Source organism: Lathamus discolor, chromosome Z (genome assembly GCF_037157495.1).
Source record: "Lathamus discolor isolate bLatDis1 chromosome Z, bLatDis1.hap1, whole genome shotgun sequence".
Classification (NCBI taxonomy): Eukaryota; Metazoa; Chordata; class Aves; order Psittaciformes; family Psittacidae; genus Lathamus; species Lathamus discolor.
Genome location: NC_088909.1, coordinates 59,760,204 through 59,782,636, shown reverse-complemented (window position 1 = coordinate 59,782,636; position 22,433 = coordinate 59,760,204). Strand labels below are relative to the sequence as shown.

General features: G+C 43.2%; 1 protein-coding gene across 1 annotated transcript; it reads left to right on the top strand.

Annotated features, from left to right (window-relative positions):
• Positions 1 to 4,597: 4,597 nt before the first annotated feature.
• Positions 4,598 to 22,147, top strand: LPL (lipoprotein lipase). The gene is made up of 10 exons (XM_065662722.1): positions 4,598 to 4,871; positions 11,766 to 11,929; positions 12,065 to 12,244; positions 12,842 to 12,953; positions 14,858 to 15,091; positions 15,332 to 15,574; positions 16,682 to 16,802; positions 17,690 to 17,872; positions 18,809 to 18,913; positions 19,940 to 22,147. The coding sequence occupies exons 1-10, from the start codon at positions 4,799 to 4,801 to the stop codon at positions 19,983 to 19,985; spliced, it is 1,461 nt and encodes a 486-aa protein (XP_065518794.1). The 5' UTR covers positions 4,598 to 4,798; the 3' UTR covers positions 19,986 to 22,147.
• The last annotated feature ends 286 nt before the right edge of the window (positions 22,148 to 22,433 follow it).

The following is a 22,433-nucleotide window of genomic DNA, read 5'->3' as shown; positions in this document are numbered from 1 at the left end:
GCAGAGATGTAGGCTGCCAGGCTGGGACCTGAGTGAGAAGGCTCTGCTCCCATGGTTAGGGGGATGAGTTTAGTGAGCTGCAGGAGAAGAACAAGAGAGAGCAGGGGGTTCTGAAGTCTCTCTGCAGATGCGGAGGCTTGCTCCTGCCCCTGTGGGAACTCCTGGAACTCCTGCTCACTTTCAGTCAAGCAAGAGCTCTTCTCTCTCCTTCTCCCCGCTGCCCTTGCACATTTTCGTAACTTTGCAAAAGTTTTAACCAACAACATCTTTAACCTACTGCAGGCAGGGCTGGGGAGCCACATGAGGGAAAGTGAGGGGAACCATACTCGATCAGCACACCAGCCCCATGGCCAATGAGTAGGGAGCTGGACTATCCTCCCCTACCCACCGCCCCAAAAGGGGTGTGGGAATGTCTCTCCCGTGGCATTACATTTTGAAAGATGCGTCTGGCGAGACAGCTAGCTGACTTTGGCAGGCACTGCCGGCAGCGTGATAATTAATTAAAGCACAGCTGAGAAAACTGTAGTGCAGGCTCGCTCTGAAGCCAGATCTGCAGCTCACTACTAGATCAGGGCATCCTGCCCTAGCCTGTGATTCTTTATCTGAAGAAGGCAGCTTACATTTTGCATTGGAAGTAAGAGAGCAGGATGAAGAGGAATGAATCCTTGTGCTAATCAGAGAGAGGACCTTGTCTGCCAGATAAGGTAACGTGGGAATAGAACATCAAATCATACCACAGCAAAGGATAATCAAGGCAAGACAGCTAAAGGCTGTTTTACACAATGAGGACCCCCTCCTGCTGTATCCTGTGTCACACTGAAGACTGACGGAGCCTTTCTGCAAAACAGAGAAGTGAGCAGGAGGAACAGGTGCCCTGCCTATTGCAGTCAGAGCTGCAGCTACTTCACAGCTCCCCATATTTCTGTGCCTTCATATGAGCTCTTCCAGGTACCAAAACCCATAAAGCCGCATGGATTGTGTTCCTAAGCAGACACCCAGGTGGCTCGTGCTGTCATCTTTCCCACTGCTGAACATTAGGGAGATTCAGTGTAACCGTGACATGCAGACTCGCCTGCAACCTTAGCTATCACCTGCCTGCATGCCCCTACTGACATGTACTGGTGCCCCATGTTCACTGCCAGCAACAGCAGGCAGTACTGTGCCACAGAAAGGGCTTGTAGATCAGTGTTGCTGGGACAGGCTTGCTACAGGTCACCCTCAAGTCCCTGGATGCTTCGATGCTCCTTACTCAGAGGTTTTTGCTGCTTACTCAGAGTAAATCAAAGAGGCTCAGCCCTGGACGAGAGGACTTCCACTACATAAGAAGCTGCTGCTGTAGCCCAATTAGTCATTATGGACACAGGCAGAGAAGAGTAATGTTTTATCCCCAAACAGGGTTTCATTAAAAATTTCTGTTTTTCACAAAAAGAGTTTTTTAAAAAACCCTTTTCAAAGATACTTTTTAACAAACTGAAATTAGGAGAAGGTGATTCCTTTTTTGTTTGTTTGAAATCCTTTGCATAGAAGTCACCCAAAAGTTTGCTCTGGCTTTTTCTATGCAATTTTACTTTTTCTCTTCTTGGGGAGGGTTTTCGATATTTACAGGGGAAAAAAAAAAATCTTACTTACTTGCTTTTCCTAGTCAGAAAGAAGAGCAGAACATCACTTTTGCTTATTTCCAAGCAGATACTTTGTTGGAAGACTTCTCATCCTGGAAGACCTCTCATGCTGGAAGACCTCTCATCCTCAGTTACCAGATATTTTATATGAACAGCACTAAAGCAGCGCAGGAATTTTCAAAGTTACTTAGTCTCCCTCTCCATCTCACCCTCCTCCCCTTTTCCCCTGTGTTTCAAATTCTCTTTGGAGCACTGCTGTGCAAATGAAATTTTGGGGTTGATTCTCCTCTTGTTTGCTGTTGTGTGAGACCAGTGAATTCACTTGGGGTTTAGCCCAGCTGTGCTACACAAACCAATGCTGCCCACATTGCGCTGGAGATGCTTGTGGGCTTGTTTTAACTTTAACCTTCAGCATGGTCTGTGGGTGCAAGTACCAGCCTAGTTATGCAACTCCTGTCTCCATTCCTCCAGGCTTCCCCCTCCTCCTTGTTAGAAATAATGCATTTTAGCTCTCACTCTGTTACCTTCCACCCACTTTGGAATCCCCGAGTACTATGAATCAGGCTCTGTTTTACAGATGGAGCTTTTCTTTCCCCTATAGGATTATGTATTTTACATAGGAAGTGAAACTCAAGTCCAGTTCATGATTGCACTGAAGCAACATTGAATTGATGCCATGAAGCTTCTTCTCCATCCGAACATGATTATCTCCAAAGGAGAGAAAGTTTCTAAACACTGGAAAATGTGCTGTGTCAGCCTGGTGCAACTGTACACTGTTTAGTGTTCAGGGACGCGTTCTGCCTTTGTGTAGTCCCATCTATTTCAGATTACTTTGCAGCTGGGTTTACAACAGATTAGGCAACTTGCTCAAAAGCCGAGAAACCAGAATTATTCCATCCTCTCCCCCCGCCGGTCTTTCATCACTTGAAAGTTTTCTTTTTCTGTGTTCTTTGTAACTTTTTTTTTGTTTTAGATGAAGACTTTGAAGAACTATTCCAGATTATGTCTCAAGATGAGGCGTGGACATGAGAAGGAACAAAAGGTTTTGCAAACAAGCATTTTCTGTGTAACAAATTAGATTTTGAGTTGTTTCCTTGCTATAGATAGGATTCATGATTTGTATTGGGAACAAACTGAAAGTCTGATTGTAGCCTGTGCATTTGCAGAGGTTAATGGGGGCCAGCAGTCCATCCAAAGCCTGGCTTGCCAAGCATTGACACCGCTCTTTTCTACCTGCTTAGTCTGGTACTACCAGCAGTTGAAACTACATTAGCTGTCTTCCCAGAGTCATACCGTAACATAAGGTTTTGCTGTTGTAGCCAGAGACGGAGTGCTCATGCTCTGTTTTGCTCTGGGTTGGTAGCATCACCTGTGGTTAAGGTGGTGGCCTGACAGTCTCTGTTACAGCAAGTAGCCTTAACTTGTTTGTTCTTTTAATTTGCTATCTGCTACCTGCAGGGACTGGAATTTTCTGGGAAGGATGTCTGAACCTAAGAGGCAGGCTGATTTCTCAGAGGGGAATTACACTATACAGGTTCAACCACATTAGATCAAGAGAAAATGCATTGTTTAGTTTGCACTTGGGGAAAAAAAACCCCTACCAACAAACCAACCCTACGTGAGAAAATTCTTGCTATTGTTTTGGTGAGAGGGTCTCAAACACCGGTCAGAGGATATGCTTGGTACTTAGCAGGCTGCAGCACAAACCATGTTTTTCAGCGCACATACCACCACCCTCTTCTGTTGAGGAAAGCTGGTCTTTGTCCTTACCACCAGCATCCTCCCCTCCTATCTCCTGCCTCTGACTCCCACTCTCTCCCACAGCCCACTGCTTTAGCCTCCCTTCCTGACCTTGCTGCCCCGGTTGTCTCAGTTGGAAAAAAAGTCTCAGCACCATTGTTTTGCACCCTCATTAAATTCTTCCAGTGCCTTTTGGATATAAATAGGGGCTGGTGGTGGAGGAACTTCAAGTTGTGTCCTGGGGGAGACGTATTCTCACTTACAGATCTTACTGCTCTTTTAATGGAATCTAACATTGCAAAGGTGACCCAGTTCTGCTACATCCGACCAACCTCCTATTGAATAGCCTTGCTAACGTGAACCAGGTATATTTTAGTTTCCTAAGGTGCCTGGCCTGAGAAAAGCCAGTCACCCTCGAAGGGTGCTTTGTGTTGCAAAACCTGTGTTGCAAAAAAGGGAGTCTCCATGCCCTGTAAGAGTCACAAGCTTCTTTATGAAGTTGGGCCTTTGACAACACACTGCACAGTGAAATGAAAACTGGTATTTTTATTAATTTAATATTTATCTATTACATGTCCTTACATAACTGATCTTTCACCCAGTGGCCATGGATGCAAAGCTGTTTGCAAACCATATGGGTGACAGGATGGCAGAGAGAGCTGGAAAGCTCAAGAACACAACTTCTCACTTCGTCAAAGCGCAGATGCAATTTTCAGTGAATTAATTCACACTCCAAACTCGTATCCCTTTGAGCGCAGGCAAAGCAGAGGTTTTACAAGGGAGCAGCAAAAGGTTCCTTACGGGCACTGAGCTGGAAATGCAGAGAGCAGTTGGTTCTTGGGGCAAGAGCGTGCACGGGAAGGAAAGACCCAGCCCGGGGCACAGCGGAGCCTGGTTGCCAGAGGCAGGGAGGACCGAGGGGATTGCGGCTGCCGGGCCGGGCTGGGTCGGCAGAGCGCGGAGCGAGAGGGCAGCGCGGAGCAGACACGGGGGGCAGAGATAGCCGGAGGGGCGCTGACCCGGTGCCGAGGGGTCTCTGCGCTCTGGGGTCTCTGCCGGGCCGTGCGGGGCGGTACCCGGGTCCGTGGCACCCCGAGGGCACGGCTCAGCCCTCACAGCCCCTCCCGTGCCGGGGAGCGCCGGCCCCGCCCAGCAGCACGCACCCAATGGGTGCAGGGGCTCATTTGCATATTTGCATATTGGCGGGCACTTAAGGGCCGCGGTGGAGGAAGGGGTAGGGTGTGTGGGGTGGTCGTGACGGCGCGTTGTGGTAGCGCTGCGGCGGCATCGTCTTTTGGGTTTTGGTTTTTGTTTTTGTGTTTTTTTTAAGCAAAGCTTAGTTGTTTTTTTTTTCCTTTTTATTTTCTTTTATTTAATTTTTTTTTCTTTCTCGACGAAACTTTTCTGCCCCGGCGGAGCGCACAGAGAGAGGCGGCGTGATGGGGACGAAAGTGTTCCTGACCGTCGTCTGCTTCTGCCTGCGCTGGGTGCCCGCTCTCGGCTCGGCTGCCGGTGAGTCCCCGGGGCGGGAGGGGTTGGGGGTGCCGGGTAAGCCTGTTGCGCTGGGGGAGGTGTGTGTGTGTTTAGGGGAAGTACCACCCGCATGGCGGGAGAGGGGAGTTTGTAACTTGGATGTGCAGGGCTCTCGCAGCTGCTGGGGATGCTGCGGGACATTGTGGAGCGGGGTGGCCTCGGGAGATGCTGGGGGGCGATGCTGAGGGGACCTACGTCCGGCAGGGACTTACCAGGACCCTGTTTCCCTGCCGGGCTGGTGCACGGGCGGTGGGGGTTTGGGATGTGTTTTTTTCCCTAGGAGGAAGCTGTCTTCCAAGAGTCCCTTGCTGGAGGTGGATTGGCACAGAGGTAGCATCATGGCAGGGTCCCTCGGCTCCCTACAGGGCCAGGGACTTGCTTGTCACACGGGAGCCCTGCATCCCATCTTCCCACGGTTCTTGGTCTGAATTGTCTAAGGCAAGGCTGAGTTTCATCTGTGGCATGGTAGCGTGTTTGGCCTGTAGTTAATGTTTTGATGCAGCAGAATCATTTAGGGAATAAGTGAATAAAAGGTATACACTCTCAAATGTCTGTACATACTTACACTACACCTTTTGTACCTGCGTTTGTGCATAGGCGTCCTCCAGGCTAGAAGAAGTGGGACGTGTGAATGTTTTGACTACTACATATTCAATAATGCTCTTTTGGTTAATAACAAATGATTGCAGCTTTAATGAGAAGACCCCTAGTTTTAGGAGCTCATTACTCCTCAAACTTATGTTAGCAGTGCCTTCTCACAGTCTTACTTTCTTACGTTAATCTCCCACACATAATGTTTATCTTTAAAAGTCTGCAGCCTTAGAAGAAAGCGTGGCTGTAGCTCTTAAAGCTACCGTGTGGTACTACAATGGAATATGGAACTGCTCCTTTCTTCACTGAGGATGCCTTTGTTATTTCCTTTGTGTACAAGGGCACTGAAGAGAAGTATTCAAAAGTAAGACGATGGGATGCTAGGGCCCAGCCAAAGGAATGTATTCTTTCTTTGAATCCAATCTTTTGCTGTCAGAGGCAATCAGAGCAGTTTTCATCAACGTATCCAAGTTTTGTGAAGTAAAATAACTTCCCAGAGCAAACTTTCATCGCTGTAGGAATTGATTTGCCACAGGCTTAGTAATGATTACATTGCTTTTTATTAGGACCAGTTTATATGAAAACAGGTTGTGCGATTATCCTGAAGCTAGCCAAGCCTTCAGCCACACACTATTTCCTTCACACCACAGTAAAAGTATATTTTGAAACCGTGGAAAACACATGATCCAGGCTTCCAGGAATCCCAAGTATTTAACAAACAACATAGAAAAAGATATTCTAGGTGAAGATAATATTGGTGTTCTGGGAAAAGATACAAACATTACTAGGAATACATTCTGATCTCTATTTTTACCACTGTAAATCCAAAGTCAGGAGTTACAGCAGATTAACACTATTGTATGATGTGAGCTGCAGGCTTTTGCCATGGTTGTGTTTGGGACAGACCTAACAGGGCAGCTGTGGCATGGCCTTTCCAGAAACAATGCTCTTCTGAGAAGGTGCAGAGGTGAGGCTGTCAGGCATCAAAAGTGTGCTGGTGAATAGCATGAGCACTGGCATTCCTAAATGTTTGCTGGAGTCTCTCCTGTGCAGGAAGTACTTGCATACTATGGCTTTCTCATGCACCCTTTCCATACTACTACAAAGTCTGACAGTGATTGCCTTTTATTGTCTGGGCTGATTCCAGATATCCCAGAGGGACTGGTGGATAGCAAGAGCTCTGCTGGATTGAGTTACAAGCCTCCCAGCTGCAGCAGAGTAAGGGTCTATTTGGAGAGGGGTGAGCACCCATGTGTGCAGTGTGAGAGCAGCAGTTTGCCCTTGTTTTGCCAGCTGCAGGACTTGAGCTGAGAGGTCCCTGCTCAGCATCTGAACCTGGGACCAGTCACTTTTCAGAGGTGTTGCTCTTTCCATCAATGCTGCCTAGAAAGTGAAGAACGTACTCTCAGGGCTCTGCCGTTAAGGAATACATAAATAAACTTGAAGTTGTAATTTTTTACAGCAAAGTTAAACAACTGTCTGATTTGTAAGGTAGGTTTCATGTGATTGCAGCACACAGTAGTCAGCTTTCAATTTATAAAGCAGATCATATTAGATGACAACATTTTTTTTTGATACAGCCCCTTTGTTTACAGCTGACCATGAGATTGCTTCAGAACTCATTTAGGAATTCAATATCACTAATTGATGGGTGATCCCAATGCTGGTTATCAGCTGAGGGAAGACTTATTTCAGTTAACTCCAGCTGGTTATGTAAATGTTTGATGTCATGTACAGATGATTGCTGCTGTGCTTGTGTGTGTGCATGTCTGTGTAGGCTTGAGTTTGCAGAGTCTAGCAGTATAATTTCTGATGGTGTCTGCACCTAGCTAATAGTATTTCCATTTCTGTGTGTATAACAGTAGGAAATCCTTGTTTATCAAAGATTCCATTTTTAAAACCGTAGTTCAGGTGCTCTGATTCTGGCAAGTGTATTGTTATCGTATTTGGTATCCTGTGTCTGATCCAGGCAGTTTAACTTCTGATTGATATTCCAGATGCTGTTACTTCCTCAAAGCTCCCATTCTTCACCCAGCTGACCAGTGATAAACAGTTTTCTTAGTCAAAATCAGATGCCAGGTCATCTTTTGGGCTTCCTGTAAATGAAATTTGAAGCTGAATTCTCTTGATTAGTGTATAAACTAGTATTAGTACTGTGTCAGAATGCTTAAAGTTAGTGCGATGCCTTCGGAATTGATAGGAGTCCCTAACTGAATGGAGTTTCACAAATTGCAAGTCCAAAGTGTCACGAAGTTAGAATAGGAAAATGAAACTACTGTCGCTTCCCAGTTTCTAAGGTTTTTGTACTTTCTTCCAGCTCTGCAATATTCTTTATAACACGATGTACAGGACAACTATTTTAAAGTATTAAAATGGTGATTATGAAAGTGGATGTGTAAGAAAAGCATCAGAAAGTCTGCAGAGCATGAAAATATGGAGTTTGGCAATGCAGTGTGTATGCTGTTAGAAAAGCCAGCTCGGGTCTGAAATTGGTGGTTTGATTCTTAATTCCGCTCCCTTTTACTGTTCCCTAAATAATACCTTTTGTAGGTCACCTTGTTAATGGTAAGCACTTAGCAGTGGCTAGAAAACTATATTTTGTAACAGTGCTTTGTGTTTGCACTGTGTGCCTGGATGCTTTTGCAACACAGAACACATGCTTTCATACCTCTGCAGAACTAAGCCTGGGAAAGTGTGATTTTTAGCAGAAGCATGGATTTGTCTATATGTTTTTACCTCCAGGTCGGCTGCTATTCAAGGCCTTGTTTAGAAGTGGACTTGCATTCTTGTCAGCAGAAACTACTTCAGTGTTTTAGTATGGATGCACATAAATTTCTGCATGTCCAAATTCTATAGCTTCTTTATGTAAAGCCTGGTGCCAGTTCAGGTAAATTTCTATCCATCTTTCAGAAACATGCAGAAGACTCCCCATTTCTGGTTTTTCCCTGGTTTGTTTGATTTGGCTTAAAGCCAAGTCTAAAGCCATAACTAATCAGTGGTGAGTGTGTATATTGACTGTCTCTGCATTTCTTTGGCTTTATGTAGATCTGTAAGAATGAGACCCAACTGTCAGTTAGGACATTATTCAAGGAGACTTCTCACTTTAAATCTATGAGGAAGAGGTCTGTAACAAAAGCAATGTATGACAAAGTTTGGGTCTCAATCATATTTTTTAAATAGACTGAGATACTTGAAGGTACAAAAGTAGAAGTGGGAAATGTTAGGTTTCTGAAGTGATACGCTTTGTAACTTCTCTGCTGCAATTTTAAAGCATGGTACATACCCATTCTATGATTCTGTCAGTATGTGTGGTGAGTGTGTACATACTATTTTGTAGCTCTACTCCTAAAACTTAATCTGCAATAAGTGGGAGTTGAAGTGGTACTGAGGCACAACATGAGGTATACACAAGTTACATTATGCTTTGAGCCATACAGAACTTTTAAAGCCAAACTTGAGCAAATTTTGAGGCTAGCCTCTTAATAAGCATATCATTAAGAAGTCTGTATCAAACTGCACCTTACACACTTCACTCATCCAGAGGGTATTCTGCTGCTGGGAACTGAGCATATGTGGATATTGGACAGCATGACATGGTTTGTGAGCGTAAAAGATGCTAACAATAATGTCTTGTGACTTTCTAATTCCTCATATAACATAGCTAAATGAGCAGAGTGGACTTCTGCTGTTTCCCTAACTTGTGGGCTGCTGCTTTACAGCTGCTACTTTCCTGATGGTGACTGCACCTTGGTGCTCTTATGTCCTTAAATTTCATCCAGAGATTTTTAGGTGGAAGCACACAAATATTTGTGAAGCACTTTGCGCATCTTCAGTGATAGGTGTCAGTGTACTGTCAGCTCTGTAAGTCTGGTGAACTTGTCTTAAGTGCACCTCTAAGTACAATGCACTTAGAATTCTAACTTTAGTTTACTACAAGCTTATTTCCAAAAAAGATGGAGTCTGAACATCTACGCAAATTCCAGAATGCATTTGTAATTGAAAACACAATACAAGTCAGGATCTCAATTTAACTGAGACTTTGAATGATTAACAGATAAGCTCAATTCAGAAGGGAAATGATATCTAAGTATGAAAGGAAGCACTATTAACTAGTGAGCAGGTGGACTATTCTTGTTAGCCTTCCTGTGCTAGGCAGGAATATACATAATTGAAAGTCCTTGCATTGTATGCCTTACAGTTGAAAGCTGTTCTTGGACCTTCCAAGGTTTTATTGATTCACTGCTGAGTGAAAAGTTACAGTTGATATTTAACCAATTAGCTTTTTGGACATTTTTTTCTGGCTAAAAAGTGCAAGTCTGAAGATTTGCTTCAGAAAAGGGTTTTGTACTCTCTCGTTAGGAAAACTGAAGTTTTGAATGTGCAAAAAGATAAGGAAAGAGGAAGATAGCATTTGATTAGTTTGGTAGATTTCTGCTTTCATTTGGTGAAGTCTTACATGCCTCATAATGTAAATGTTTCTGCTGCTTTGGAGAAAAGTGTTTTTCATAAACTTCATCCCTTCCTTAAAGGAAAAGGGCCAGGAGACAGGAAGGGGGCCCTCAGTGTAATTATCCTGGATTAGCTAGCCATCCTCACACAGTCAAGGTCAGAACCTAAAGCTGAGCACTGCCTCTGTTCAGTGAACAGTTCTTGTTACTTCCCTATGTGTGCTTTGCTTTCAGCAGGTGAGAAGTCCTGATGAATTCAGGCAGTGTTAAGCTGTTGATTGCGGATGGCGGCTGTCTCTTCTGAGGCTTGTTGCCAGCCTGTGTGCTGGTTTTGCACCTCCTGCCACAGGTTAGACCCTGATTTCTGCGGCCCTCCAAGCACAGCAGGAACATCCCAGAATTTATACAAATGCCTGAGGCCTAAGTGAGGTTGGGCTAAGTCGGTGTCCTCATGAATATGATAGCTTGAATGAGAAGACCAGAAAAACAAAGTTTTAGGGGAAAAAATTGAATAGCTCATTTTTTATCACCTCTAAGTGATACAGCACGATTTAATAGAGAAATACAAATCTACCAGTTATGTTAGACAACCCCTTGTGCAATGGGAAAAAGAAGGGAAGTAGAAATCTGGGTTGCGTGCCTGGCATGAGGTCCTCGCCATGCCCCTTTGCGCTTCATATGGTGGCTTGGAGCTATTCATTAATGTGTGTTTAGGAGTCTGTGAAAGCTTGGAGGTCGTGATACCAGGAAACACAACACTGAGCAGCACAGAGTTGGCATGTGTTCAGCTGCAATTGGAAAATAGGCGATTGACATTTGCTAAATGCAAGTTGCCAAAGTAGAGCCTGGTTTTCAAAACCCATTGGAGTTTTAAGTCCACAATTAATTACAAAGTCTACTGGATATAAAGGTACTTAAGTGTTGAATTAAATGTAAAGAGAGAAGGCATTTAAATTTCTACCCAGGCAAAGGAAGTAGAGAGCATGAAGCCTAAAGTCACTTCTCTGCCTTGACGGGAGTAAAAGAAAAACTTACCTTTAGAAGCTGGAGGGAGTTCTCTAAGAAATGATGCTTTTAAGCCATCTTATGCTTTGTTACCACCAACCAGTAAATGAACTTCACACACATGGACACATGTCCCCCTCCTGGATTCAAAATTGAGGCAGAGGAAGATTTTTTTCCTGCAGTGTTGCTTATCACATGAGCTGAAAGAAAATGCTGCCTTCAAAATAAAGGCTTTTGCTTTGCTACTTCAGTTTCCTTAACGGGTGTCTGATCTTCTCACCTGCTGTTTTCCTCTTGATAAGAAATTAAAACTAACATTTTGTAAAACAGTGGTGACTTTGCAGCTTATTTTTAATGCACTGCAGCTATGGGGTGCTACAAAGAGGCAGTGATTATTGGTGAAGTGATGTGGAAGATGCACTGCAAAAATATGTAATGGTATGGTAGGAACTTGCCGCTTTCCTGCATGTAATGGCTATGACTGTCCTATGCAGTTTTCTGCACCACTGTGGTAAATGGGTTTCCTGTTAATAATGTAATGAGGGAAATACTGACTAGTAAAAAGAATTGATACCCCTTTGACAGCTGGCCAGATTCCTGCTGTTTTAGCAGGACCTTGGAGGAGAAGTGATTTCCTGTTCGATTTTTCCCTTTGATTTCCTCTTTATGTGGCTGTTGTGGTGCAAAAAGAATGCTGTAGGAAATGAAGAGCATGTGTCCTGTTTCTTGACTGTTCCATGACATCTCCAGCATTGTACCTGTGACTTCTGATCTGTTTGTCCTGCTACTTCTAAAACGCTGCTTTGTTTCCTGTACTCTTGCGTAACAGAAGCTGAGAACAATTTTGTGGGAATCGAGAGCAAGTTTTCCTTACGGACGCCTGCAGAGCCCAATGAGGATGTCTGCTACCTGATTCCTGGGCAAGTGAACAGCCTGGCACAGTGCAACTTCAACCATACCAGTAAAACCTTTGTGGTGATCCATGGGTGGACGGTAAGAAGAAGGGGAGGAACCTCCCTTTTAACAGCACTTCTGATAAACTGTGCTAGACATGGCAGCTGAGGAGCCTATGCATTAAAGATAATGTTGAGATATCTTTTTTTTTTTTTAATGAAAAAATGCTAACAGGTGACAGGAATGTATGAAAGTTGGGTCCCAAAGCTGGTGGATGCTCTATACAAGAGAGAACCTGATTCAAACGTCATTGTGGTGGACTGGCTAGTCCGAGCTCAGCAGCACTACCCAGTGTCAGCTGCATACACTAAGCTGGTGGGAAAGGACGTTGCTACCTTTATTGACTGGATGGAGGTAGGACACGTAGTCACGTATCTTGTATGTAATGTCCTAGGAGGCAAAATGGCAATGGTGCAGCTGTGTTAATCATCTCGTGTTGAGTAGATGGAGTTAAGCTGTGGTAGACTGTTTTTGCTGGAGTTGTAAAATCCCAGCTATAATGTTTATTTACTACACAAGGCATGCATTCCAGAAATTTGCCTTGTGCTCACCTGGAGCTTTGTGAGTCTACAATATTTCTGAAGGCTCTGTGAGAGGTAGCTGTGAAAAACAGGTTCCTGTATATTTTGCAGTAGCTGGCCTTGGGAAACAGAAGTCTGCCCTGCCTTTGGGGAAATAGGAGATCCAGGAGGGGAAATAGGAGGGGATGGCTGAAAACCTTTAATAAAATACCTAACCCTGTGTTCTGTCCTTCATTCTGCATTCCTCTCTGGTTAGAATTTTGACTTAAGTTAATTATATTTGTGCCATCCTAGGTCACTTAATTGTATTTGGTGTTCTGTTATTCATGGTTCAAAGAGAAATCCCAGTGTTTACAAAATGTTTTCCTTTGTGTCTTCTGATGTTTTCCCATTTGACTTCAAACTTTAAACAAATCGCTGTCTTCTGCAGGAGCAATTCAATTATCCTCTCAACAATGTCCACTTGCTGGGGTACAGTCTAGGTGCTCATGCTGCTGGGATTGCTGGGAGCCTGACCAAGAAGAAGGTGAACAGAATTACTGGTAAGAAAACCTGTGGCTGTAGAGTCCTGTCTCTTCCGTGCCGAAATACTACATTCTTCTGGAAAATCACCAGAATAACTGATGCTTGTTGGCAATAGTTAGGTGATGTGTTCCTACTTTATTGAATTGTCAGGGATGATATTTTTGTAGTGGAAATGGAAAAGCTTCAGAAAAGAATAAGAAAGGTAGTGGGCGAGAAGCCTCGATCTGCTTCTGCACAAGAAATGAGTGAGTAGGCAGATATTTATTGGCCATGAAAAGAGTTTAGGTGCGGAGGACGTGATCAAGTCTGGCCAGATCAATAGCACAAAGAAGGTCACAGTATCTCTTGCAGCACAAGAACTTCAGCTGTTTGTCTTCATCTAGGTGGTCATCCCTTGCAGCCAGTAGGAGCTGTTCATAAAGAACAGGAGGTAGATCTTCCTGTAGCGTGTATAACACCTGCAGAGCTTTTACCCATGGAATGCTGCAGATGTGCAATGTTTATACAGGCTCAAAGGGAGACTGGGCAGACAATCAGAAGAAATCCATTGTGATTTACTAAAAAAAAAAAAAAAAGTAAATCAATCCTAGGAGGCTCAAGAAATATTCTAGGCCGAAAGTAATACTGGGAGAGTTTTGGGAAGGAGAAGGAAGCACACAAGTGCTTGTCCTATTCCTGTGCATGTTTGGATGTCCGCTTAGGTGGTTTTCTGGAGGCTGGGAAGTGTTGCTAGACAACACAGCATGCATGGCTGCTCTGGGCTTGGTTTACAGCCCAGCCCCTGCAGAGGTGAGCCCCTAGCAGTGATCCCTGTGACAGAGGAAATGCCAGCATTAGCAAATGAGGCTAAGAAAATGACTCATCTGTGGTGTCTTAGCTGCTGAGAGAGCTTGGGAGCACTGTTCAGATGGGAGCCTAGCTGCCTTCCTCATGGCAGCCTCTGTCCTTTCACGTGAGCCTGGCTGTGATCCCAAATCCACAGGAATACATGGAGTGGGCTAGGCAGCAGTTGCATCAAGAAAGGTTGACTCCTGAGAGGTGGCAGATTAAAACCAGAAGGCCAAAGCATGAGTCCATTTACCTTTCTTTCTCTTGGCTGCATCTTTGTTGGTTTTGCTGAGGCTGCCAAAACACTCAAATACCAGTAGTCATGCATTATGCCCCCACGGTTGCTCTCAGTGCCCAGGATGAACCTTTCCTAGAAAAGCAGCTTCACATTTGAGCACAGGGAGCAATGGGATGCAGTCCCTGATGTCCTCGCAGCAGAGGGGGAAGAAGCTCAGAAGGAGAAAGGCTAACCAGGAGTGGGCAGCCCAGCTGCCTGTCCCCAGCTGAAGGCTGCAGCAAAGACATGTGCCTTCAGCCATCTCTCAGTAGTTGTCTGGTTTGGAGAGATAGTACTTGTTCACTGGCAGAATAGTTCTGGGTGTTTTTGATGTCAGTGTTGCTGCAGCTTGACAGTTTACCATAATACTCTTCTTCCCCTTAGGCATGTAGGCAGAGAAGCTCTTATTTATGTTTCCCACTTGTTCCCCTACCAGGAGGTTAGCAGCAAGACATTTTCCACACTTCAGATAGAAATTTTACAATTCTTGACGATAGGAAGACATCGAGACAGTATTTACTAGCTTGTTACTTACATCCATTGGAAGTGCTACAGCTGTGAGGAAGTTACCTGGGCCTCTTTACATATGTTTACTTACACCTTATTTTTTTAAACAGTGACAGCATTTCAAGGTATTTTATTTGATTCTGCTATACAAATGAATGGTACTAAGACAATCCCACTGTAATGTCTAGAGTTGGCAACAACACCATATGCGATAATCCAGCTCAATGTGGTAGCTGAGTTTAGCATTTGCTATCACTGTCAGTGTCTTTGGCAGACAATCTCAGTTTTTCTTTGTGGTTTGCCTCAAAGGGCTAGATCCAGCTGGTCCTACCTTTGAGTATGCTGATGCTGTCACCCGCCTCTCCCCGGATGATGCTGACTTTGTGGATGTCCTGCACACCTACACTCGAGGCTCTCCAGACCGCAGCATTGGAATCCAGAAGCCTGTTGGACACATTGATATTTATCCTAATGGTGGAGGTTTCCAGCCAGGTTGCAATTTCGGAGAAGCACTCCGTCTGATTGCTGAAAAAGGCTTGGCAGGTGAGGCTGCTCTGAAACAAACAGCACAACATCCAAAGGGAGAACTTAAATAGCCTGTAGTTTTCTGGCAGGCAAAGATCTTTGAGAGGCACAGAAATTTGTTCTTTTGAGTGGTTTTAAAAGTCACCCTATAAAGCCCAACTTTGGCATAGTGTATTGCACCTGCAGACAGTGTTACTAAAGGGTCTAAATTGTTATATGCATGTGTGCATACGTATGACATATTTTTGTTCTTTCAAGATATGGATCAGCTGGTGAAATGCTCCCATGAACGATCCATCCACCTCTTCATTGACTCCCTCCTCTATGAAGAAAAGCCCAGCATGGCCTATCGCTGCAACACAAAGGAGGCCTTTGAGAAGGGTCTGTGCTTGAGCTGTCGGAAGAACCGTTGCAACAATTTGGGTTACAAGGTCAACAGAGTGAGAACAAAGAGAAATACCAAAATGTACTTGAAGACCCGTGCTCAGATGCCCTATAAAGGTAGGTCCCACTTGCTTATTATTGAGTAAGACCGGTACCTTTACTTAGCTGTGTGTCTGGGTGAGTGTGTGCTGTGGGTGACTATTGCTGCTTTGGTGCCTATGGTGAGCAGAGGTGAAATTTACCTGCAGTTTGTCACTAAGTACAAGCTAAGGTGCAGTCTCAGGAGAACAGTGCCATCTTACCTAAAGTATGGAGATAGGGGGTGGAATACAATAAGGAAGGTATTTTGTAACAAGTAGCAAAATTAAGATTCTCTGCAGCCAGATCACTTGGAACAACTGAGTAGTTGTCCAGGGGTTTTGGGTTTTTTTTCAGTATTTTTTCAGCTAAATGACTTTTTTCCTGCTGCTGGGAAATTAACCAGCAGAGCTCAGTGTGATGAGCAACTTCTTTAAAGATGTGTTACTATCAGGCCTTCATAGTGCCTTTGCTAGAGGACTGGCAACAGCCCTTGTTAAAATACTACAGCGTTTCTTGATTCCTGTTGTCACAGCGGTCTGAGAAGGACACTGAAGAAAAAGCTGGAAGGCTTTGTGCTAGGAAAATAGCTTCTGAGTTGGGTTTTGGTACTTCCTGGTTGTTTCTTTTTGTTTCCCCTCCCTAACTTTGTGCCACATGGTATGCTCACTATGTGCATTCCGTGATGGACCAGCAACCAGAGGGCACATTCCTGCAGTGTTAGAACAGCTGCAAGACTAGTGTTTTGTTGGCATTTGATGCTTAATCTGCAGCATCAGTGGGTTGACTTTATTTTTTTTTTCCACTGAGGCTCCTGTATGAGGAAAGCACAGCTCTCTTGTTTTCAAGTCAGAGATGGCAAGTCTTACACATTCATTAGAGCTTTAAAAGAGATACTGCAGACTCTGGGTTACTATAGTGGCAGAAAACTTAAATGCAGAATTTAGTTGCAAGAACTGAAAAGGTTCTTTACCTTCTCACAAAAATAGTCCCCTGGATACCTGCAGGGAACTAAACTCCTCAGTGTAGTGATGTTGACATATTCCAGCCTAGGACTTACATGGGGGTTTTGAGTGGTTATGTCACCAGTAACCTCTTTGGAGGCTGCATTCTTTCTTAATGGCCTCTTCTCTTGTGTTCTTCCAGTCTTTCATTACCAGGTCAAGATCCATTTCTTTGGAAAGACTAATATGACCAAGACAAACCAGCCATTCCTGATCTCTCTCTATGGCACTCTAGATGAGAGTGAGAACATTGCTTTCACACTGTGAGTAACTATAGAAACAATTGCAACGTACTATTGAGTCTACCTAAATCTGCTAAAGCCCCAGCTGAAAAAATCATTCTAGTTCCATCTACAGAAATCTTCCAGGGTCCCAGAAAATGCCGTTGTCCTTGATCAAGGGAATACATTCAGTGCTGAAGACAGTGTGCTAAGCTCTGTAGGAGCTGTTCTTGATAAGAGATCTGAAATAAGGAAATGTAAAGTCTGGCCGGTGGCTAAGCCTAATAAGAATTTTCCTGGTGTGGCAGATTGCTTGTGGTTTTTTGGTATCTTTATGCCATGTTGCAGCTGTGTTAAAGCTCATTAAAAGCAGACTGCAACCTGGAGTTTATTTTCTGATGGGCCTGAAGGCCTCAGTGCAGAACCTGAGAGACACATTGGATTTGCTTCCGTAACTGCAAATGAGCAGAAGTTTGTATTTATAACCCTGTGCATGGGCTGACAGCGAATGGGGCTGTAAGGCACTGAAGTCTTGTTCTCTAATCTGTGGAACCTAAACTGCTCCTGGCTGGTGCTTCTCTGGCTTCTCTGAGAGCCACCAGCACTGGAAAAGACACCCCTTGCCCGGCAATCTGTCCCAGGACTTTACCAACCTTGCTGCAGAATGATTTTCCTACAAAGCCACAAAATCTTAGTGTTCATTTTCCTTATTCTATCCATCAGAACTATGGAGAAGGCTGTTCCCTTGCCTGAAATTAAGTTGTGGTTCTGTTTTTCCTTCATTTTCTTTATCTAATACTTCCTTTTTTGTGTGTGGGTTTGTTTTTTTTTTTTTTTGTGTGTGTTTTTTTTTTTTCTATTTGTTTTTTTTTTTTTTTTTTTGCCTTTTGTTTGGTTTATTTTGTTTTTCCTTATTCCTCTCCCTACAGGCCTGAAGTCTCCTCAAACAAGACATCCTCCTTCCTGATTTACACCGAAGTGGACATTGGTGACCTGCTTATGCTGAAGCTGCAGTGGGAGAAAGACACCTTTTTCAGCTGGTCAAACTGGTGGTCCTCCTTTACATTTGACATCCAAAGAGTCAGAGTGAAGTCAGGAGAAACTCAGAAAAAGTAACTTATTTTGATTGTTATAAGCTATATTAGTTTTAATTGCCAGTGTTTCCTGATCCCTTGTGTTTCACAGGAAACACTGTCAATTAGGTAATCAGTTATACTATGCAGGACATAGGTTTTCTTGTGAGGAGTGTGCTTAGAAGGAGATTTCTAGAAAACCTTCAAAAAGTGCATTTGCACAAGAAACCATTGCTTTAAGCTAGATTTTCTTGAAAGCTGAATATCTGAATGGTGGGTGAGGACATGAAAGACACGACAGTTGCAGGACACCAGTAATTTGTGAATGCTAAAATGAAGTCTGAATGAATTACTTTGTGTTGAATTTTTTGAATACTCATATTCACTGGACACGAGATCTGTTAGCAGAAAATGGACACAGAACAGAGTATGCATGTCTTGTGTACAGTACTGTGAATAATGTGTTCCTCCTTTGAATAAACAAGGCAGTCACTTGATCAAAGAACAGTTATCAGAGCTGAACAAATATAGGGGTGGGGAAAGTACTGATAAATAGAAAAGCAGCTGCTCAGGTTTGCTGGAATTGGCAACCTACTTAGTTTGCAAACATTTGAGGGAGTGAGGCCTTCTTCCAAGATAATTCACCTGACAAAGTCACACAAGGACTGGTGTAAATAGAGATCCATGAGACCTTGAGATATAGAGCTTCTGAACTATGCGAAGATTTTATGCAAAGACAATGAAAGTTACAGCTACTGGTTGAGGTCCATGCGTAACGCATTTGCTAGTTTTTTCTTGCACAGTGTTTCTTTTGTCACAGAATTGTCTTTTAAAAAAGGAATCTTCTCACAGGCTTGTAAAATATAAATATAAAAATGTTCCACATAAAGACGGTTTCCAAGTACCAATCTTGTTCCTATGGTTAAGAAGAGGTACCTGGCTCAGCCATGTGATTGTCCCATATTTATTCCACAGGGTGGTGTTTTGTTCTCGAGATGGCACCTCACAACTCGGTATGGGAGAACAGGCAGCAATATTTGTGAAATGCTTGGAGCAGCCCGTCAAACGGAAGAGAGGAGGGTATGTGTGATCTCTACTGGCTTTGGGCTGGGGAAAGCTTGAGTGACAGCTCAAGCTTCACTCAAGCTATCTTGAGTGGATAGCTTTAGTCTAGGATCTAATGACGTCCTCATTTAGTTGACTTGTGCATTAGTCTTCTGAAGGCTTCAGAAGCACCACAACTCAGACTAATCTGAGGTTTGCTTATGGTAGCTTTAGCAGTTCAGAATTCCCCAATTTGGTTTGCTGCTAACCATCTCCTGATGTGGCTTTTACCATGTCTGAAAAGTACAAGTCACTACCTCTCACATTCACACGGTGGCCAAGTATAAAATGTTAGAGAGGGTGTACAGACAAGGCAAAAATACAGAGAGGAAAGCGTGCCTCTATCTAAAGATGCCACACACTTACCCTTGATTGAAGAATGCCCGAACACCCATACTGAGTCAGTCCAGAACCCTCTCTCCTCACTGTCCAGCAGCAGACATGGAGGCTGGCACAGAAACTGAGCAGCCATGCACAGGTGCTCACCTGGCACACTGCTTTCTGCTGGCGACTGTCAGATCAGTGACTTCCTGAGATTTGCATCTGTGATTTGGATCAGAGATTGAGCCTGCATTTAATAGACCTTGGTGCACTTAAATTTTTTTGATCAATAACTTTTCTGACCCAGAGTAAACTTTGAAGTGTGGGGCCAACTCTTTTTGGACTTTATCCACTGAAGTTTAAGCTGGAGAATTGGTTATATTTATTTTAGTGCAACTGCTGTGTGTGAAAGGTCTCATGGGGGCACTTCTACGCTATGATCTGTTTCTGCATAAAAAGGCACTGACCTTCACTTCAGGGCAATGACCTGGAAGGCCTGGAGAGCTCTGTGTATCTGATGTGTAGAATCAAGCAGTAGCCAGGAAAATCTCAAGCGCGTAATTTATTACCCTGTTAAGTAGGCTTTGCTTTTTAAACTAAAGTCTCAAAAATAAGACAAAAGGAACAAGTATTTTACATGTTCCTCTTCACCTTTTTTTTTTTTTTTTTTTTTCCCCACAGTGCCAAGCAGGCATCTAAAGAAAATTCTGCTCATGAATCTGCTTAAGTGACAAGAATGAAGATTTTCCACACTGGGGAGGAGGAGAGTCTGTTCATCCTTGTGGACTGGATGTTCAGAACCAAATATATAGAAATATTTATCCGCTGCTGGCTTTTTGCCTGCTATTCCTAGCTATCTTAGGAGACTTCTTGTAAGGAAGTCTCAGCATACAATGTTACTAACCATAAAGATACATTATCCAAATAGTTAAGATGAAATCTGCAAAGCAACTTGCCAAAGGCTTTAGTTCGGGGAAGGAATAATTTTGCTTAATCATGGTGCCTTGTGACAAGGTTTCTTGACATCAGATCCTCTACAGCAATTTTCTAGTATTTATTGGAAAGAAGCGAAGCCCCGTATGTGGCTTTTCTTTCTTTTCAGGAGTCTTCTGAAACTGGACATTTTTTTCTTCCTGGCTTGGCCAACTGAATTTTCAGGCAGTTCAGTGGCTACAGTTCTTTGTCTTCAAGTGTGTGTTTAGCAAATGAGTAGGTTTTTCATGTGAAAAAACACCTTTGTGTGTGTTACTAAAAGGAGTCAGGAACTGACTTAACATGGGGATGAATTTTTTAGTCTGTAGTTATGAATGTGTTTTTACTGGGGGTAGATGCCAGTGCTGCTTAGCAATAGGTTTGGTTTGTTAAGCTATATACTTCTGTGCGGCTTACCCTGAAATAAATAGCAGTTGTAGGAGAAGACAGCAATACCAGTGTCCTATGCAGATATTCAACTTCTCGTCTGTTCTTTCATTCCTCAAAAAAAGAAACCATCTAGCCTCCAATACTGTACGAATACAGAACTGCAAAGGAATTGAGCTACCAGAAACTGCAGGAAACACTTCACCACCACCACCACTTGCTTGCATCTTGTATGCCTGAACTGTCTGTTTCTCTGCTCTTTGACTGCAAATGTCAGTCATGCAGCTGAGTGGCTGCTGTATGCAGGTCAAGTGAATCCAGTTGACAGGTGACAAGCATGTTCATGCTTCCCTGTACTGGAGTCGTGACTGCCATTGACCCACCTTGCTTTGTTGCTTGGCTGTGACACAGCACTAAATCCTAGGAGCTGTTTGGTTTTCTGATGTGAGGTGAAATTCATCAAGGAGCAGGAGCTGTGACAGTTAAAAGGAGCCTGATGGTGTGATGCACAAGAATGAATGCTCTGAAAAACACTTGAATTAGACATGCTGCAAGTTGCCAAAAATAGATATATTGAAGGCATTCTGCTTCCCCCTTTTTAAGTAACACATAACTTTTCTAGTGCTCTGAGAGGTTCAGTAGCCCTCTTTTAGCTTTCTGGAAGATAAACAAAATACTGGGTAGGCAGAAGTGTTTGAAGGTAGACACTTGTAGAAGAGTAATGTGAGCTATTGGTGCTGGTTTTTGTAGTCTTTTCCTGCATATGCAAGACACTGTGAAGGTGGCAATTTCTCCAATATCATCCCATCTTGAAAGCAAAACAGACATGTATGCATTCATGTGCAGTTTGTTGGGTTTTTTTTCCTCCAGCTGTGGCTGCTAATACATTTGGGGATAAAAGTCTTAAGCAGTGCAATATGTTGGAATATTAATAACTTTGAAATTGCTCATATTGGATTTTCTAACCCTTAAACTACAGCAGGGATGTGATGAGTCACTGAGAGTGAGGTTGAGTATTAGCCACTGCATTTGAGACCTCTAAAAATAAATATAATGATTTATTCCCTATAGACTTCACATTTTGTTGCAATTTTCCCTTGAGGGTTAAGCTTCATAGAAATAAAGTGTCTGAACTGCTGTGCTCTTAAACAAACAAAAGGCAACAGAACACATACAGAACTTGGATACAAAACAGTGAAGGTTCTTGTACATGAGGACACATGATTTAGCTTTGGATGTTATTTATTAGCTGTAAATAAGATATTTATGTGTGTAAAGGTAGTCTGTATATATTGCTAAAGTTGCTGACAAGTCTCTACATTATTCCAGTTGTGTGGTATTAATCATGTATATAGCTTTCAGAGATTTTTATCAACAAACCACTTATGCTGCATGATTTCCTACATGGTTGATAAATTTTAGAAAAAAAAAAAAAACCCTAAAAGGAAAAAGGAAAGCTCCTCAGTTTTGTATGGAATGGAAACCTATGGATTTAATAAAATTCTGAAACTGATGTATGCCAAAGTCAAATCTGCTCTATACTTTTTTAATGTGAATGAAGGCTGCAGCCTTTTATTTGGATTCTGGGGTGAAAAGGTGAGGAAAGGTTTGTTCTGGTATTTTTTTTTTATTATTATTATTTTTAAAAAGGGCAATTTTTTTTTCATTTATTTTTGGGAAATGCGAAAGTTCTGTATCAAGGAATCGCTGTGTGCCAGCAAGTATCACTGTCACTGGAGAAGTAGCTGGTCAGCTGCAGTTTGTGGTTTTCATGTTTTGTGCCCTTTTTAGAGCAGCCTGTACTTGAAAAGGCTCA

Bases quoted from the DNA above. Each gene is read 5' to 3' on its own strand.
- LPL (XM_065662722.1), top strand. From the start codon at position 4,799: ATGGGGACGAAAGTGTTCCTGACCGTCGTCTGCTTCTGCCTGCGCTGG. The intron at 15,092-15,331 runs GTGAGGCTGCTC...TGTTCTTTCAAG, and splicing joins TGCTGAAAAAGGCTTGGCAG to ATATGGATCAGCTGGTGAAA. The intron at 15,575-16,681 runs GTAGGTCCCACT...GTGTTCTTCCAG, and splicing joins TGCTCAGATGCCCTATAAAG to TCTTTCATTACCAGGTCAAG.